At 58.0% G+C, this 19,625-nt stretch overlaps 1 protein-coding gene across 11 annotated transcripts in view; it reads left to right on the top strand.

The window, feature by feature from the left end:
* Positions 1 to 9,305: 9,305 nt before the first annotated feature.
* ZNF512B (zinc finger protein 512B) overlaps positions 9,306 to 19,625 on the top strand; it is a 36,450-nt gene continuing 26,130 nt past the window's right edge. For 2 of the 11 annotated variants that reach the window (XM_030008642.2, XM_030008635.2), the window contains exons 1-5: positions 9,828 to 9,848; positions 14,028 to 14,150; positions 18,064 to 18,143; positions 18,938 to 19,066; positions 19,389 to 19,561. In XM_030008642.2, the coding sequence (XP_029864502.1) occupies positions 14,030 to 14,150; positions 18,064 to 18,143; positions 18,938 to 19,066; positions 19,389 to 19,561 (503 nt within the window). In that variant the 5' untranslated portion in view covers positions 9,828 to 9,848; positions 14,028 to 14,029. Of the gene's footprint in view, positions 9,453 to 9,827; positions 9,849 to 9,916; positions 14,151 to 18,063; positions 18,144 to 18,937; positions 19,067 to 19,388; positions 19,562 to 19,625 lie in introns of those variants that run through there. The other 9 variants (XM_030008645.2, XM_030008636.2, XM_030008643.2 and 6 more) reach the window with 7 other exon arrangements.

Below are 19,625 nucleotides of genomic sequence, written 5' to 3'. Positions count from 1 at the left end.
CTAGCAAAAATTGTGATTGCACCCAAAGGTTTTTTATCTGCTGCCCCCAAAATCCCCAAGAAAAGCTGTCCCCAGAGCCCTCCAGGTAGTCTCAAGGTGTTGGTGGGGCAGGAGAAGATGTAACGCTCCAGGGATTTGCCTCTGGGATTTGGAGGGCAGGAACCCCCCAGGGCTTGGACCTCCGAGTGCCAACTGAGGCTGGACGGGGGTTTCAAGCCAGTGCCCGGCTCAGGGCTCAGGGAAGGACGTGGCAGGGCCCGGGCGGGATGCGGGATGCACAGAGCATCCTCGGGCTCCGGCTGCGGTGGTCACGCTGGATCCCCGACAGGGTTTGTAGTACAAGGCTCAGGTGATGGAAAGGTCTCAGAAACAAAATCTGGTTCTCAAGCCTTTTTGGTTTGGATAACAGATTCACCAAATGGTACTCAGATCCAAGCAGGTGAATTCTCTCTCCTGCACCAGGGTGATTTTCACGACACCGGCATTGCCGAAGGAATTTATAACTCATATCTGTCACCTTCAGAGCAGTGGTTTGGTGCCGGCCTGAAGGCAAAGCCTCCAAATTTCCAAAATCCAAATTTCTACCAACTCAGAGAAAGGTGTCACCTGCTCGGTGCCTGCAACAGGCTGACCCAGACCGCGGCGGCCGCCCTCTCCCCTCTCTGCCTGTGGGTCGGCTCGGCCGGACCCTGCCAGCGGGGAGTTCCCGTTTGAGCTTTGCTGTGGTGGGCGCAGAGCGGGGGCTGTGACCCCCGGGCTCCATCCACAGGGAACCGGCTTTGGGGCTTCACTGTGTGCAGCCTCCAGCCCCCCGAGGACACAGAAATCAGAATTTCCTCCTCTGCCCATACTGACCTTTTCAAAAATGCAGTGAAATTGGCTCTTCTCACCTCACTAGAACTTCACGAGCAACAAAGCTGGGGGAATTTATTGAATTTTAAGAAAAGGAAAGAAAACAACCAGGAAAAACACCCATCCCCTCTGCAGCAGCAGCGCTGTCAGCCGTGGGCTCTGCACCGACAGCCACGATGGAGCCACGCACCCATCCCGACTGGTGCAGGATCTGTGTTTGGTCCTTGTTACCCCCTTACACGGAGAGCAGAGCCCTGCGCAGGATGTGGCCCCGTCCCCTCCTGATGCAGCCACATAGGAAACTATTAAACTTTCAATCCTGGGTGGATCAGAGCTAAATAAAACCCAAGCGAGACAACCCATTGCCAAAAGCCGGGTTGATTCCCCCACCACGGGTTTAATTTCTGCCCGAGCGGTGGGTGCCGGGGGGGCAGCAGGAGCCGTGGTGGGGGCACACGGGGCTGTGGGGTGGCCAGGGAGCGGGCAGCATCCCCAAGAGCAGACGAAGGCTGCTGGGTGTCTGGCTGTGGGAGAGGAGCATCGTTAGAGGGAGATGCTGAGCTTCTCTCCAGAGCTTCGGAGCTGCGTGGAGGAGAAATGACTTCTCCAGGCTCCGGCTTCGGGCTGTGGTCACGCAGCAAGTTGGTGGTGGTTTTGCTTGAAACGCAGCTGGGGTGCACAGAGCGGTGCTGGGGCTGCCCGTGACCCCTCCTGCAAAGGCAGGGTCCCCCCCCCCAAGTTCTGCCCCAAAGCCTGGCTGCCCCTTGGCTGTGCTCCTGAGGGCGTGCGTAGCCGTGGGCTCCCCTCCCCGTGTGCCATGTCTACCCGTGCCAGGCTGTGCTCCGGCTCCCTCCGGCTCCTTATCTGCACAGAAGAAAGCAGAAACCCCACCAGCGTGCTCGGCCGGAGCCCGAAAATAGCCCTCTTGGGGTGTCCCTCTGAGACCCACCTGGGCTTGCCGAGACCTGGCAGGACGGAGCTGGAGGAGGAGCCGCGTGAAACGATGTTCATGGGGCAGGTAGGAGGATGCCATCCTGCCCCCGAGCCCACTGCCCTAGCGGGGTCTGTGCCGGCTGCGCCTTCGTCCCGGCGAGGATGGTGATGGTGAGAGCGGAGCATCATTCCAGGCTGGCTCTGGACCACTGCTCTGGCTCCGGACCAGTGACTGGTGCCATCGTCCGAGGGGCATCCAGGGCCGGACTCTGCCCGGGGTAGCAGGGACACATCCAGAGCAGCCCTGACCACAGATTTGCCTTTGGTCATTCTGGGCACACAGCAAAATCCATCTGGACAGCGGCACTGAGGAAGCACCGTCCTCCTCAAGGGCTCCTGAGCGAGAACCTGGGCCGGTGGGTGCTGCACCAAGACCCCCGGGTGCTGGAAGGAGATGGGTGCTCGGGTTCCTCTCCGGACCGAGAGGCAGCTTGGTCAATCTTCAGCTTTTGCTGAGGAAGAAAAATACCTTACATTTGTCTAGCACTTATCTGCCAGTGGTATTTCAGGCATTGCCCCAAAACAAACAGCGCCAGACAATGAAACGCAGATGAATTGGGCGCAGATTCATGCAATATTAAAACCAGACAACAATTAAAGTAAACAGAAAACACCAGCAAGCATAAATCAATCCCATGCAGCGGGCAGGAGGATGCGGACAGCAGCATCGGAGTGAAGGGGCAGGCAACGGCAGCTATCGGAGAGCATGCGACTTTGTCGTCTCTGATTAACTTTTTCTGCTCGCGGTGATTTTCTGCAATAAGCAGGACAATGCACTACTGGCATCAGAAATAATGTTCAGCATCTTCTTGTCTTATAAAGGAAAAATCCAGCAATCCCTTTCCAGTGGTAGAGGCAGTCTGCAGATTCTAGCAAGGTTTTCAAGCAGGAAAAAAAAAGCCAACACAGTTGCACATGGAAAATGCATGCCTAATTTGTCCAAGTAATTACAGAGCCCGGCTTGATGATACAGATACCTCCAGCTCTGAAACGCTGCTGATTGCATCTCTGATTCAGGAAACGATGCCCATTCCCCCAACATTGTAATTCATGCTGGGCTATGAACACAGCCTGCGATTTCCCTGGCTGCACGGGGTTCGAGGACACAATTTTCTGAGCAGGGAGGGATGGCAGCGCCTACCACAGGCTCTGCTGAACGGAGGCCGGTTTGAATCTGAATGCCAGTCCCCAGTAGATTACACACTTGACCTAATTAGGACCCTGTCCTCCCATCAGGTGTCCAGGGGTGATTACAAACCATCTCAAACCATCTCCTTTTTGGTGCTCTCAGGCAGATCCTCATAAAGTTTCTTGCACTGGAGACCTGCAGGCACCTGAATGCATCGCAGGAGGATGGCAGGCAAGAAAAAAGGAGGAATCCCAGTCACTGGTGGCACACGCCACATGTGAGGGCCACACAAACCCCGGGGAAGGAGAACAGGGTGCGGGTGGTGGGGGGCACAGCAGCCTGGTAGGGCTGCACGGGTGCTGGTATAAATCAGAGCATCTCGGGGAAGCGTGAGCTGGGGGAGATGCTGGTGCGTGGCACAGCGAAACGGCTGCTCCTGGGATGCTCCGGCAGCCGCAGCCTGGTGCTGGCAAACCTCCGGCTGCCTTATCCCCGAGCCTTGGTCGCCATCCCAGCTGTCTGGCACCGGAGGAAAGGATGGGGCTTGGGGACACACGAGGTCTCACAGCGATCTCAGCAGAAGCCGCCTGCCCCAGCGTGTCCTCACTGCATGTCCAGGACTAATCAATCTTGATTCATTGCTAATGAACTTGAGAACAGTGTTGGGATGGATCAGATGCCACTCAGGGTGAGATGGATAATATAATTAAGATTTCCTCAAAGGTCCCGTCTTTCTTACCTTGTTAATTAAGCTGATGCGGGGCCCTCCATGCAGAATGCATAATGAGAGGCTGCCGGAGATGGAGTTGGCTATTAGGGGGAGGTGATGCTAGGAGAAACACTGACCTTAACCACAGGGCTGGGGACATTTTGGCAACTCTTTGGGGGTTTGGTTCCCCCAGAGCGGCTGAGCTGACTTCTGCTAAGAAATCACTGCATCCTTTGCACTGCAAATGCATTTGGACCACGCAGAGCAAAGCGCACAGGCACAGGGATGCAGGTGGAGATGGATGGGCTCATCCCTGCCCGGGACAGACTGAGCACCACGGCAGACCTTACGGCTTCCTAAAGCACCAGCCGCAGTGTGGGGAGCAGGTCACAGTTTGCAGAAAGCTGTGAGTGGCCCCGTGGCCTCGAGGAGCGGCTCTCACACGGCGCTGGAGCCTGCGGCGCAGGGAGGAGGGGATGCTGCTCCGCTCCCGATGGCCCAGGCACGTTTTTGGTACTTGCACTCTGGTGGTGACTTATGACGATGAATTAATGGCCTCTTAATAAGGGTGACAGTTCCCTTAATTAGAAAGTATCGGAGCAGGGATAATTGCTTCATTTCATTTTTCTCCCCTATATTACTTCCTTCATTTTTGGGTCCTTATTCGCAGCTCCTGGATGCCCGCCGAGAGCCCTGCCTCCCCAGAGCCAGAAACGCTCCCAGATCCAGTAGGCACGGTGCGGAACCGGGAAGGACGGAGAAGAGTGGGTGCAGGTACAGCTGCAGAACCGCAGCTTTCACCGTTGCTTGCAGCAACGCCGGGCACCGGCAGCACCCAGGCAGGGTTGGAGCAGGTCCCCGGCCGTTCACGCCGGGTTCGGCGGCACACGGGACAGCCCGGCACGGGGCCGGGGGTCTGGCAGGGCTGGAGGAAGGGGGAGATGGCATTTGCAGGCTGGGAACTCCCAAGCGATGACCCAAGGGAGGGCAGGCAGCACGGGCAGAAAGCGGCAGGAACGGGACAGCCCCGCGGGGCAGCAGCGACCGCTTGAAGCTCAGCCCAGGGCAGGCAGCGGGGCTGAGATAAATAATTTGTCCAAAATTAATATCGTTTGGTTCGACCAGCGCTGTTCCCCAGCCTGGAAACATGAGTAGCTTTGCTGCAAAAATAAGCCCTGCAGAAACATGCTGAAACGTTCGCAGCATTTCACTTGGGCCTTTTTTGGAAGGGAAAGTTTCGGGCTTGGTTTTGACACATGGCCAGGCTGCATGTTTGCACGGGACATTAACGGGGGGCTCCAGTAAAAAACCTTCAAACCCCCCAAACAAAACGAGCTGCTTCACTTCCCGTCAGAGGATACGTTTTTTAAAATTAGGGAGGATTTGGGGGTTTGTGCGGTTGTTTTGCAGCCATACAGCTTTGTCACCAAGCCTGCGGTCCCCTAGTCCTGTCCCGTGACCCTGCATCTCCCCGCTGCCCTCCATGGGGAGTTGGGTGCCCCAGGGACCCGACCCCCCTGGCTTGGGACTGGCTCCCTTCGGGAGATGCCCCCCAGGCCAATACGACCCTGTAAATAATAAATAGCAGCCTCAGGGCTGCTGCGAGCTTCGTTTCTCTTTGTAGGAGCGTTTCCTCTGCTAACCTTCCTTCTTTGCACTGCAGCCATTTTGCTTTCTCGCCATATCTAAAATTAAATCTGTTAGGATTTTCTCTCGCTCTTTTTTTTTTTTTTTTTTCTCCTTTTGCTTATATTTGCTGAGTGCATTCAAGCACAGGGAGGGAAAAAAAAAATAATAAAAAAAGCCATCAGCATAATTCATGGCTCTCACAGTCATCGCGGGCTCCGGTTTCCAATCAGAGGCCCGGGCTGCGGAGCCAGCGCGCTGGGGAGGAGGGCTGGGGCTGGCCCGGATGCTGCTTCACAAACCAGCAGCGATTCTCTCTTTGTTCTGGGATCGCTTTGCTTCAGCCAAACCAGCCACCGCAGAGCCCGTCCTGCGGATGCGGGAGCGCTGAGCCGGTCCGAGGGGCTTTGTGCCCCCCCGCGCCGTCCCCCGCCACTCTGAGGATATTAGGGGACGGAGCAGCCGCGGAGTGGGTTTGCAGGCTCCGGACCTGGCTGCGATCCTTTATCCCAGGATAAAGCCCTGGGAGACGTGGAAATGCCAGGTCCCCCACCCTGGATCTGGGCATCACGGTCGTGCCATTTCCTTCGCCTGTCTCTGCGCCTAATGCATGAGGCTCAGCAGACGTGGGCTGAAGTCTGGGCTCCCAGTCCCTCCCAGTGCCTCCCAGTCCCATGCACTGAGCATCCCACCACCCCCCCTGGCAGAGATGCTGGTGCTGGCCCCGCACAGCCCCATGCACACAGCATTTAGCAGGACTTTTTGAGATGTCTCCAGAGCCAGTGGCGTGTGGAAGAGGCTCTGCACACCCAGCATCCATTTTATTCTAATATTTTTAATGGTTTGAAAGGTGCTGCTGCAGCCAGTCGGGCTAATATATATTTTAAAGTTACCCGCTGTGCAAGTGCCCAGTCGGCCAGCCCTGATCTGGGCAAGGGGCATGGTCCTGGCTTCAGGTCCCAACACCCCAGGAGGATCTGCAGCCAGAAAATCAGATTATCTCCTGCCTTTCCTGTAAGAGGGGTTTTTGCTCATTTGTGGTGTTTTTCACTCTTGGCCAGGTGTCTTTACAAGCCAGAATTGACCCTTGTCAGGGGTACCTGAGATCGATGCTGGGTCACGGGTGGGGGTCACCACGCTGGCTGCATCCCGGCAGACACAGGGGCAGCTCCGGGGAGACCTTCTGCTCGACACCAGCACGAGAGGCCGGAGAAGCGATGTCGGGAGCACACGTAGGATGGCAGCACCTCGGCTGTCCTCAATGAGCCGAGGAAAGTGGCAGGAGGAGGGAAGGCATAAGTGTGCTTGTCCCGGGTGACACCCCGCTGGGTCACCCCATTTCACCCCTGCCCGTCGTGGGGAGATGAGGCCAGGGTTGCCAGCCCTGGTGAAGGCTGCCTTGAATACATCCAAATTTTCCCTGCCCTCTTGAGAAGGCAGAGGCTCCCACCCTGCCCGCACCGCTGCCTGCAGCCCCTGCCCTCTGTTCAGCCTGATGCGGGAACGGAGCAGAGGCGATGCAAAGGAGCAGCCGCACCAAATGGAACGGCCTCCGTGGGAAGCCCGGTAAGACGGGCTGCACACCAAGATTTATATAATTGCTTTTCCCCCCCCCCGCTCCTCTTCCTGGGGTCTGTATCAATTTCATTTACATGCTCGACGGCTTGAACTGCTTCATCCCCGTTGCCAAGCACCTCCTCAGGCATTTACAGCCGCAGCGTGCGCCGGGCTGCCTCTCCTCTGCCTCCTCCTGTCCTGCACGGTGGCAATGGTGGGAACGGTGACCCAGGGGCCAGAGCACCGGGGAATCACCGCTCGGTACGCGTGGCCCCGTCCCCGCCACGGCATCGTGCCGGTCTGCGAGGACGAGCTCTCATCCACGACCCACCTCTGCGAGAAAGCCACGATGCAAGAGGAGATGCGATGGTTTCCCGTGAGCACATGGAGAAAGGCAGCACCACTGCCCCCGCTGCTCTTCCTCCTCCTCCTCCTCCTCCCCTTCCCAGCACAGCTCTTCCACACCGGTACAACTCTGCACATGAAACAAAGCACTCCTCAGCATCTGCTCTACATTTGCTGTTCTTTTCAAGTCCGTTCCTTGGCCCCCTCCCCTCTGCTCAGCTGGGCCTGAAAATAGCAGCTGTGGTTGCCTTTATATTGCATTATTTCAGAGTTTCTGTACCTCAACCAGCCTGTGGCTGGCCACTCTCTAACCCCCCGGTTGGCCGGGCTCCCCGGCATCTCCTTCACACCCTCACCCCGCTCCTCGAGATGCAAAATTGTGCTTTGCAGATAGCAGAAAACAAAAGTGGTGGCTCTTCTGCACACGCATGTGCCTGCATGCAAGCGTGGCCGTCGGGATGCTGCAGGGACGAGTGAAGGCGACTGGGCACCGTTTGCAGCCTTATAGCGAGGAGAAGACTTTGAAGGTGCTGAAGATGCTGCCTGGTCCCGGTGGGCATGTGAAGCTGCCTGACAGCCCTAACAGGCAGCTGCCTTCCTGCCTGCTGCAGGTTAGCAGCTCTCCCGACAGGCAGCTCGTTGGCTGGGAAGCAAAGCCGCCTCGGTTATGCCTCATTTTATACAAAGAAGGTGGGCTGTGCCTGTCCCTCCCACCCCGCTGATCACCCTCCGCTCCGTCGATAATAATACCTAGCAATTACACAAAGCTTCCCCTGCTCTCCGCAGACGTTAATTAAGCTCTTTCCCCGCAATGGAGACAAAGAGGGGAACTGCGGGGAAACTCCCAACTTGGGTTGGGTTTTTTTTCGCTTCGATTTTGCATGGCCGCGCCATGGGGCCTCCCAATTCCCGGCGGCACCGCGTGAGCCACGGCACCGGCGATGGTGCTGCAGGGAGGCCCCCACAGCGACAGTCACTCTGGGTTTTGCTCTCGCATGGCAAAATTTGTCCAGTTTTTCCCTAATTTCTGGGCTGCTGCAGCCACTCAGATGGCGGTGCTGGATCCTGGCGCGGCTGTGCGTTCCCGGTGCCGGTAACTGAGGCTGGCTCTGCCCTGCGGCACCTTCCTGGGTGCCACCAGCACTGCGTGGGTGACACCCTGAGCCCTGGAGCTGGGAAAAACGGATTATCCCGCAGGCACCGTGCCAGCCTCGCACCCGGGAGCCAGGGTGGCTTCGCAAGGGGACCCAGAGCCTCCTTCCAGCTGCCAGCACCCGGGGCTCAGTTGGGGGGATGGACGGGCAGGGCACCCTGCCTGCACCCCGGAGGGCAGGAAGATGGGCAGGGTATTCTGCCTACACCCTGGAGGGGAGGATGATGGGCAGGACACCCTGGAGGAGAGGATGACTGGCAAGGCACCCTGCTTGCACCCTGGAGGACAGGATAATGGTCAGGACACCCTGCAGAGCAGGATGACAGGCAGGACACCCTGGAGGGGAGGATGACAGGCAGGACACCCTGCCTGCACCTGGCAGAGCAGGACAACACGCAGGGCACCCTGCCTGCACCCTGGAGGGCAGGATGACGGGCAGGACACCCTGGAGGGGAGGATGAGAGGCAGGACACCCTGCCTGCACCCTGGAGGACAGGATAATGGTCAGGGTATTCTGCCTGCACCCTGGAGGGCAGGATGACGGGCAGGACACCCTGGAGGGGAGGACGAGAGGCAGGACACCCTGCCGGCGCCCCGGACAGGCAGCGGGGGCCGGCGGCAGGGCTGCCCTGCCCTGCCCTGCCCTGCCCTGCCCTGCCCGCAGCGGGGGCCGGGTCAGGCCGGGCCGGGCCGGGGGGCGCTGCCCGGTCCCGCCCTCCCGGGGCGGTGCCCCCGCCCGCCCTGGCGCCCGGCCCCGGTCCCGGCGCCGGTCGCGGCCCGTCGGCGGAGCCACGCGCGATCCGCGCGGCGCGGGGCCGGCGCGGGGCGGTGCGCGGCGGGGGGCTGCGGGGCGGGCCGGGCCGGGCGGGCGGGCCGGGGAGCGCGCATGAGCCGCGGCGGCGGGGCGGCGGCGGCGACGGCGAGAGGGCGGGAGCGCGGCAGCGGAGCGCGGCGCCGCCGCCGCGGGGTGGCGCGCCGGGAGCCCCGCACGGCGGCCCGCAGCGGGGGGCGGCGGGCGGTACCGCCTCGCCGGCCGGGGGGCGCCCGGCCCTGCTCGCCCCGCACCGCGGCCCGCCGCCGCCGCCGAGGTAAGCACCGAGCTGCGGCCCGGCCCGGCCCCGCCGGCACCCACACCACCACCCCCCCCCCCCCCCCCCCCCCAAAACCTCTCGCCCCTCCGCCCCGCGCCGTCCACCGGGCCCGGCCCGCCGCGGCGGGGAATCCCCCCCCCCCCCCCCGCGCCCCGCTCCGCTCCGCTCCGCTCCGCCCGCCGCCGCGTCGCCATTTTGCCGCTTAGTTCTTCCCCTCCCGGCGGCGCGGCCGGGCTGGGCCCTCCCCGCCGGCCCCTCGCTGGGCCCCGGTCCGCCGAGGAGGAGGAGGAGGAGGAGGAGGGAGGGAGGCGGTGAGCCCCGACTCCCTCCCGGGGATGAGGCGGCAGGCCGCGGGGCGGCCCGGCTGGCTGACAGGCGGCGAGGCGGCCCCCGGTGAGGCCCGGGGAGGTGACAGGCCCGGGGCGGCCCTGCCTGCTCGGTGACCGGTGAACGGCGGGGTGGGACGGCTGAGGGGACAGGGACAGGGACGATGGCCCAGCCATGCCCGGGGAGGTGACAGCAGGACCAGGCAGGGCAGGGGTCCCCGTGCCCGCTGGCCCCCGGGGATGCCCGGGGTAGTGGTGGGGGGACGCCCCGGTCCCCACCTCGGCACGACGAGGTCTCGTTGTCTGTCCGCCGAGCGTGTGCCTGTGCTTTTCCCCTTTGCTTTTGTGCCTGGGGACGGGCGAGGGGGGGGGACGGACCGGCTAACGTGCTTCAGACAGAAACTTTAAAGCGTCAAAAAGTCTCCTCCGGGCGCCCGGACGGAGCGGCTCGGCGGGAGCAGGGTGGCCTCACGCCCGCAGGGTGAGCGGTTTCCTCCAGGAGAGACTCGCTGGGAGCAGCCAACGGCCTTCGCTCGGCGTGGGCGATGGCGAGGGGCTGCACCGCGTGGCTCCGGGGCCGCCCGGTCACCGACCATGCCCGGGGAGGGATCGGCTTGCGCGGCTTCACCCGCCATGTGGGTCCCTCTTGGGGAAACTTCCATCGAGGGTGATTCCGCTCCCTCCCGAGGAAGCCTCTCCCGCCGCTTCCTCGTCTTGATTCCCGGGAAGTTTCTCCCAGCGCGTGGCCGCAGCTGCGGTTCGGCTTCGAGTTCACGGGAGGGAGAACGGCTCCTCCGGCAGCGACGGAGACGGCAGTGCCCTTTGGCGTCCATCATCCGTGTTGGCCTCGTCCCATCTCTGCCTGCACCCTGCCTGTCACGCTGCTTGTGCCAGGGCACCGCAGGCAGGGGCGGGCAGCTCCCTTGCCTTTTTGGTGCTGCCTACATCTGGAGCCGTTGGTAAATTATTAACGATAAGTGGAACGGATCGACGGGTGATCGGGCCGGTCGGTGCGCTGAACAGTGCATCCGTAGCAATGGGACCGGGGCGGGAGTCCCGGCAGGAAAATTTGTGGTCAGAACCCACGAGTGACTTTCCCCTTTGTAACAAGCCATAAGGACGTTGTCGGGCTGAGAGGGTCACGGCCATCCCTGGCTGCACACATGCTCCCGTGGACTCGATCCAAGGTCACAGACGGGCATTTATACCTGGAATTATTTCCCCTTTTCCAGTTTATGCCCAATTTCCAGGCTGTGCCCAGCCTGCAGAGCCCGGCAGCTCTGCAGGAGGGATCTGTCACGGAGGGAAAGAGCCTTTTGGGCCTGCGAGTGGCTGGGACGTTGCCATCCCTCGTCAAACCCGGCAGAGGAGCGTTGGCCGTGCCAGCCGGGCAGGGCTGCCGGTGGCTCGGGAGCAGTGCCTTTCACATGGTGGGTTCTCAGGCTTTGCTCCCCGCTTCCCGCAGCCACAGGTTTCCTCCTCGCCCCTGCTCCCATCACCACTGACTTGGCCTCTGCTCATCCTGCGCGGGCTCCCCTATTGACACGAGGGGTTTTTTTCCAGAGCTGGAGTGGGACGCTTCAAAAATGCTGCCGCGAACTTCTAAAAAGGCGCCTGCAGCTGAGCTGGGGGCTTCATCAGCGAAGATGCTGCCAGCCCCGACCTTCCCGTGCCACATCCTAGCCCTGCTCACAGGCAGGACCTGCCAATATCTTCTCCCACTGCCAGTTGCAAAAGGCTGTTTAACCAAAAAAATAATGAAAGCGTGAAAGGGCGCAGGCTGTTGTCCGGTTTCAGCATGTCTTACTCAAAAACGAGTGAGAAGTTTGGACATTACAAAAAAAAAAAAAAAAAAGCCCCACAAAAAAACAATGGGCTGATTTCTGCTCTCTGGCTCTGGGGCAATTCCTCTGGGATCCCTGGGGTTGTATCAGTGGCCAGGGAGCAGAGTTTGGCTCTCACTAAGTGGTTTATGGGATTTTTATTTTTCATTTAGCCAAAAAATAAGAAGGGAACAAAATTCAAAGAAGTATTTGGTGTGGAAAAACAAAAGGCGTTCAAAACCTCTTAAGCTGGCCAGAAAGGATCCCTTTGAGGGGACAGATGTGTTAAGGGGAACAAGAAGCATTTGGGAGCAAAGCTGAGCCAGGCACCTTGAACGCGGCAGTGGTTTCGGAAGGGGATGCTCAGCACCAGCCCCGGCTCCCGTGGTTTGGTGTGCGCTGCCGCGGGGTGTTCAGCGAGCAGGAGGTGGGCGGCCTGGCTGTTGGTGAGGTCTGCCCTCTGCGCAGCCCTTCACAAGTCATCCTCGAGCTGCCCAGCAAGGCAGACACGGAGGTTTTGTGGTCTGTCACCCATCAGATGGCAGCCCTGCCCGCCTGCGCCGGGGTGTGAGCGTGACGGTGGGTGCCGTTTGGTGTGGGGGGCCGCGGCGCTGGTCTTTCCTGCTGGGATGTGTGTCCGGCCCAAGGGGCGAAGCCACGGCACGGTTGTGTTTTGGCCCTAGCCCGGTTTGGATAAAGGCATCAGTTGCATGGGTTTCCCCTTGGTTTTCACCCTGTTGTAAAGCGCAGAGATCGTGTCGATTTCAGCTTGCAGTTCGCTGGTCTTTTGTGAGTCTTTTTTTTTTTTTTTTTTTTTTCCTTCAAGCAACTTGTCTGAGGATGGCTCAGAGGAGCAGAGGTGCCAGGAGGCAGCACAGGAAGGAGGGGACTGGCATGTTTGTCCTCGGAGGATCGGGGACTGTAGCAGTGCCCATGCGGGTGAGAGCGGAGCGGTGATTTGGGAAGGGGCCACAGGGACCCCTCTCTGTGCCTGCTCCGGAGACCAGCCATCCCTGGGAAGGAGCCACTGCAGTCAGGCTGCAGCTCCTACCCAGGTCTCCCACCGAAGGAGCCCAAATTGGCTGAATAAACGATCCCGATGTTCAGCACCAAATGCCAGAGAACCTGTTGCCAAGGCTGGAATTTCTCACTTGATCCGATTAACCTTTGTGTCCGTGCAAACAACCACATATGTGTCACCCGCCAAACACATGCCAGAAGCATTTGCCAGTTCTTGGAGCATCTGGGCTGTATGCGATGCACAGTGCCCAATCCTGCACAGAAAGTCCCCAGGGGCACCTCAGAAAGGACCGTTAGACCCTCATGTCCCACGTGTTGATGGCATAGCCGGCGATCCGGGCACACGGGAGATGCTCCCCTGACCTGTGCCTTCCCTCTGGGCTGCCCGGACAGGGAGGATAAGTTTGGATGCTCAGGGCATCAACTCTGTTCAGAGTTAAATGATGCTAAACGTGATCTCGTGGGAGGGATTGGGGGTGACGAGTCAAATCTGTGTTTTAAAAAACCCAAGTGTGTGGGAGAGAAGTGTCGAGCAAAAGCGAAGAAGGTATCAGTTGGCACTTCCCTTAGTCACGCTGCTGGTGCCTGGCTGAGCATCAGCATCGCGTCCTGATCAAGGTCTCAAGGCCGTGGTGGTCCGGGGAATCGCCTCCCGAGGGCTCGATGCTCTCGTTGTGGAGGCGTGGAGGGCTCCTTTCCCCTGGGGCTGTATGCGGCATCTCTCGATGCAGCCCCCGTCTGTCTTTCTTTGCTAGTGCTGTCGGGAGGGGAGGAAGGTACTTAAAACCAACCGGGGGCAGAGCCAGCCGCGCCGTGGGCTTCGTCCTGGCAATGCCAAAGTGGAGAGGTGTCCTGCTGCCCGCTTCCGTTGGGAGCAAGACCGAGCCTTCTGCGATAATTCCTGATGTTCATTATTTATAGAGAAGCCAAATTGAATTATTAATACGGAAAATTCAGATAACATTAACAATTCTCAGTTTATAACAGTTTCCCATTAATAAGGAAAATTGGAAATTTATCACTACATCTGTTCATTAAAACTCACTTTTTTTTTTTTCTTTTGGTGTCTTAAATGAAAGCAGAGAAATAAACGAAGAGGAAAAGCCATTTATTCGCTACTTCTCTGGGCAAAGTCAGCCCATAATTTTTAATAAAGTCTTTGCTGTTATATGTGGAGGGGAAACCAGCCTATAATGAAAGCAGCTTTTCAGCCATGTCTATGGCATTGCTCGACCGTAGAACAAATGCTCGGAAACGCATCCCATTTCTTCTCTTTGTGGGAAGCTTTAAGCTGCGTGATAGTTTTCTAATTTCCCTCCCTCCCCAGCACCTCTCCTTGCTTTCAGCATGTGTTGCTCCCAGCTCCGAGGAGTGAATTTTAATGCCTCCCCTGCTTCTTTCAGAGATGGCGGATTCCTATACCTGTAAAGGTGGAAGGAAAACTGCAGGCTCTAACAAACCCACTGCCAGCAAAGAAAGCAGGACGGAGACAAGGATAAACGCGCCAGCAGAGCTGCCCAAGCTCGGTAAGGAACTGGGTTTTTCTTTCCATGGAGGTGGATGGGGCAGAGGGGACGAGCCCAGTGGCAGGGGTTGGGGGGCAGCTGCCAAAATGAGGGGGTGTGAGTGCGTCGGATCTCGGCATGCCTCCGCTCCTCACTTCGACCCACCGGCAAGGGCTGTGCTGGGCCAAAAAAGCCCCAGGCCCTCGGAGCTGCAGAGAGCCAGTCCCTTGGAACGGAAAGGGAGGGATGGAGACCGTCTCTCCCTTTCGAGAGGCGCGCGTCTGGCTTAACGAGATGGGTGTCTCGCTGCCTATTTATCGTGTTGGTAGCTAAGTGTTACATCAAAGGATGGAAAGGCTTAAATGAGTTCAGACCATCTGCTGTCTCCCGTGTCGCGGCCCCCGGGATGGAGCCTTGTGAGCGTACGAGCCCCAGGGGACCTGCTTGCTAAGGGCTGTCACTCTGATGGAGAGCTGATTTCTCTATCCAGGAATCTCCAGGCCCAAGGAGACTTTTTCTCCTGTCTGCTTACGCTGGGCAGATCCCCTCTACGGGTACGGAGAGGCTCTCGCTGCCTTTACCTTGCTAACAGCAGCCCTGGATGCCGAGGGCTACCTGCACCCCAGGCGAGGGTCAGCCCCCAGAGATGTATCTCAGACAGGCACCCAAAATCAGTGGCCTCACGGGGAAATGGCGTGTGTCCTAAATGTTTCCCAAATGCCACTCTTCCCTTGAGGGGGTTGAAGCTGTAACTGCTAACAGAGGGTTGTAACTTATTACTGAGGGGAATGAACTCCAGCTGTCCACAGCATGAACATACCTGTGTTCAGGAGAGCGTTTTTCCCTGTGCCAAATCTTATCAGCACCTTCAAAAGTAGAAAAGCCCTTTTTTTTAGCCCACCCTTCTGGTTTAGATGGACTGAAAGTGATGAAGCAGAGTAAAGGATGCTCCGTGATGAAGATACTTCATTGCTCTCCCTGGGGAAGTGTTGGAGGTGGAAATGTCTGCTAGGATTCACTTCATTGGGGTGAATTAGGCTTGATGCGGACTGGGGAGCCAGGGGCCTCTCCTGTAGTTGCTTTGCTGGCCCCCCCTTGGATGCAGCAGCCTAGTTGGCACAGGGAGCATCCTTTCCAAGGCACCTCTTGGTCCAGAGAAGCCTCGAGTCCATCAGCAGGCCATCCCCAGTCCACCGTTTCTAATGAGCACAACATTTCCACGTGGCTGACTCAGCCCAAAACTGTGGTAACCTGCTGCAGGGGGGCACAGCCACAGTGCCAGCTGTAACACTGAGCACCGTCGGGTTTGTGAGGGTCGGGGTTTAGCGCAGCCAGTGGTGAGTAGCCAGGAGCGGGATGCTGGGAGAGGAGACGTGTTTTCTGCTCTTCTCGTCCCTGTCTTCGCTGTCCCCCAACAGCAGCTGATAACGAGGACATTGAGGGGTGGCTAGACTGGGAGCTCTTGTGTTTGGCATGAAACTTCTCCAAAAGTTTTGAAACTTGTGCAGGTTGTGAAAAGGAGAGGAGAGCTTTCGCCCAAGCTTCTGCATGAGCCATGACCCCAGACATGCTGGGCTTCCAGGGAGTGCTGCCTGGAGGGGCAGGGATGTGCTGTTGCGGGACATTTCGAATTTGAAATATTTTGAAGTGTTTAGGAGAGAAAGCAAAAAACAGGGAGAGCAATAATCAGGTAACTGCAGTGTTGTGAGCTTTTGCTGCAAATCCTGTATAATTTGGTGTTTTTTCATAAACTCCCAGCTCGTGGGGTCCCTTGATGTGCAAGAAACGTAGCTCTGTTTCATGTGTAGGGTGAGGCCCTCGCTTACACGAGTGTGGGGGAAAAGCCCGGTCTAAGTGTGCACTTAGGAGCATTGGAGAAGATACAAAATGCAGAGGTCAGCTGTGATGCACAGACATTCTTCTCGGGCACTCACCAAGAATTTTGAAATGAAGCCTGCACTGTTGCTCCAGAACTAGCATGGTTTGGGGCCAAGCTTACAAAACCCTCCCCTCTCCTTAGGGCCACGAGCCATTTTGGGGCAGGAGCCAGGCAGGTAGGTGTCCAAACCAAAGGGGGTGGTTTTGGGACAGCTCAGAGGCTGCCTTGCAGGGGGGGCAGGTAAGTGGCTTTTTAGGGACTTTTTCTTATAGCCCTCTCGCAGACAAGGCCTTCTAGGCTAGAGGGATTCCCAAAGGATGCTACATCACCAAGGGATGCTTTTAACAGGTATCAAAGTGGAGCAAACCAGCTGCCGGGACTTCAGGGGACTGGAAATAAATGAGCCAACTGTTGTCTTTGCTATTTTACCCCTGGCTGCTGGGGCAGAAGGCATGAAAAGGGAGAGAGTGTGTAGTTTTGGCAGTTCCTTTGTAGGTAACTGGTTGGCTTTCCATTTGATCTCTCTCCCTTGTTTCAAAAAAAAATCCTGGATTGGCTTCTGATTACAGCCAGTGCCAGACTTGGAGCTGAGCTCCAGTTTCTCAGGAGCTGGATGGATTGCTGGCTCGGCTTCCAGCCTCTTCTTCTTACCTGATTTTCACCAGAGAAGGGTGTTTTACAGGCTGAGTTTAGTTTTTTTAATCTCATTTATCCTCTCCTAGCTGTTCTAGGGTTTCCTTCTCAGGGATGCTTTTTGGCTTGTTTTTGTTTTCGTAGCAAATGGCTTTTATTCCCAGTCCCGTTCATTAAGCCCTCCTAGATCTCAGTCTCAGTTTTCTGTACACGGCATTTTCCGTGGGCTGCTCACATCTGTACTGTTTGTCTTCGGGTTACACTGACTCCCAGCATCACTTAAAATTACAGGTCAGCCCTCAAAAAGCAGCTAAAGGCCTACCGGGAGTGCAGAGCCGTGGGAGGACGGCACTGGGCGAAGGGAGTGGGGTCTTGCCAAGGCTCCCCAGACCCGCGGGTTAACCAGGGTGCTCTGTTCCTGCTTGGAGTGATGGGAGGTTAGATGTGAAAGTGGATTGATGTGGTGAACTGCTCTCAGGCCCTGCATACAAACCCCGGTGAAAGTTCTCGTGGTGTTTGTACCGCTTTGCTCGATCCATTTTGGGTGCAAAGTAGGTGAAATCAGGGAGTTTTGCTGCCGTTGTGAGCTGAAGTGTCTGGTCTGGGGCTTGGCAGTTTAACGTGCTTGTATTTGGCACGGTGCATCACGCAACATCAGGGACTTTGTAGTCGCCCCTGCTTGCAATGTCTGGTTGAACTGGGCACGTTTCGGCCCCGCTGGCATTCAGCTCGTGCTCAGGATGCTGAAAGAGTCTGCTCTGAGCACACACAGAGCTGTGACCCCTTGCAAAGCTGTCCCCGTGGCTTCTCCTCCCCACCCAAGTCCCCCAAGCACTGCCTTGCCCTGTCCTCACCCCTGGCCATCCCCATCCCTGCTGCTCCCCATGTGCTCGTCACATCCCCTGGGCCAGTGTCCTTCTGCAGCCCTGGGGCTGCTCAGCCACACTGGCCGTGCAAAGGGGATGGGGGATTTCTGTGCTCGACAGCCTGCTCAGGGCCCAGCGTGCCGACCTAGACGCAGATTTCTTTTGCTAAGTAGTGTAGTTGTTGAAGGATTTCTTCCAACCCAAGCAGATGGATGGTTTTCCGAAGGAAGTCCCAGCTGTGCTGAAACTGCTCTGTGTAAATGAAAGGAGAGGGGTCAGCAAACAGCAGGAGAAGCAGCCACCTCCCGTGCAGGTATCTGCAGGTGTAGGGGCTGTGCACTGAATTGCAGGGGAGCTGGCATTGCCTTCCAAAGGGGAATCTCCATCCCGGCCAGGGTAGGGACACGGTAGCCCAGAGCCGAGGCAGACCCCGTGCGGAGCGAGGGAGCCAGCTGGGCGGCGGGAGGCTGGGGCCGGGCAGCAGGATTGCCGGGACAGCAGCTCCTCCGTCACGGCTGGCCGGATGGTGGGTGACGTGCGCTGCGTCTGTTTGCAGGAAATGCAACCAGTGACAAAACCGAAGGCAGGAAGAAAGGGCGACCCAAGGCTGAGAACCAGGCTCTGAAAGACATCCCCGTAAGACCACACGCGCTCTGATCCCCAATGCCCTCCCCGCCTCACTCCCTCTGACTTGCCCTCCGTGCCTTGCTGTACCGTGTGCTCCAGCCAGCCCCACTTTGGGGTTAAACCTGCCTTCCCGGTGGTTTAATCTTCAGAGCAGCCTTCTCTTGGGCTCGGCAAGATCTTGGCCCCTCAATCCCCTCCATGCAGGCATCCAGCATCCTCCAAAGCCCTGGTTAGGCAACAGTACCCACCTGCAACCTCCCCTTCCCGGGGCCATGCCCAGATGAGCTGGATTTTTTTGCAGCCACGTCAGGTTTGGCTAATGATCCGGCAGCACCGGCAAAAGCGTGATTTATTCCCCTCAGAGTTGTGCAGTTTAATTCCTGCACAGTAGTGTGGACAACACACAGAGCAGTTTGTCATGAGAGCATGGGCCTGGGGTGATTTACTGACTAGATGAAATGTGGGGTGGTTAAATCACCCGGGTGACTTCTGGCCTGATTTATTCCCCAGCCTGGCCGGGAGCATGTCTGTGCTCTGGGAGGCACAGCGAGGTAAAGTCTTGGCGAAGAATCATTAGCCTGTAGAGCCTGCAGCATCTGTCCCAGCACCTCTTGCTGGAGGGAGCACTGCTGCACTGAAACACAGCCCTGGGGTCCACTTTGCAGCTGCATGGTGGGAAGGGGTGGACAGGAATGATCAGAGGTCCCATTTGCCCCCCCGCAACCCCTTCAGGATGCACCAGCACGCACCCAGGCATGCAATGCTCTTTGCTCAGCTGTGTCTCTTGTCTCTCCTGTTCCCAGCTCCCCCTGATGAACCAGTGGAAGGATGAATTCAAAGCCCACTCGAGGGTGAAATGTCCCAATTCAGGCTGCTGGCTGGAGTTCCCCAGCATTTATGGCTTGAAGTACCACTACCAGCGCTGCCAAGGGGTAAGGAGACCAGAGGGCTGTCTGTCCTTTCCAGTGGCCAGCTCTTACATTGCCATCAACAGGGTAAAGCCCCTCTCAGGCCTTAAACCCCAGGAGAAATGTGAGGTTAAAATGGGGAGGGCACAGATGGGTCGGGGGTGGTTCGTGAGGTGTGTACGAGAGGGACTGGGATCCCTCCAGGTCAGTGTGAGGTCTGGCCTGGGGGGATCGTGGACCATTGGTAACTGCCTGGAGGGGCAGAAGGGTGTTCGTGCCTGCATCGGAAAAAGCCCCTTTTATGGTCTAACGTCTGTGCTCACCTGTCTCACCCTGCTCCCCACAGGGTGCGATCTCAGAGAAGCTGACGTATTCGTGCTCTTACTGCGAAGCTGCCTTCACCTCCAAAACCCAGCTAGAAAAGCATCGGCTCTGGAATCACTTGGACCGGCCAGTGCCAACCAGCAAAGCAGAAAACAAAGTGCCGAAGGCCATTGGGAAGAGCAGTGGCAAGAAAAGGTACCAGGCTGTGGCTGGGCTGCATGGTGGTGATGTAGGGACGGCTGGGAGAAGGGGAACATGC

Source organism: Aquila chrysaetos, chromosome 3 (assembly GCF_900496995.4).
Source record: "Aquila chrysaetos chrysaetos chromosome 3, bAquChr1.4, whole genome shotgun sequence".
NCBI lineage: Eukaryota > Metazoa > Chordata > Aves > Accipitriformes > Accipitridae > Aquila > Aquila chrysaetos.
Note: the sequence above shows the minus strand (reverse complement) of the source record. Positions and strands in the feature narration are given on the sequence as shown.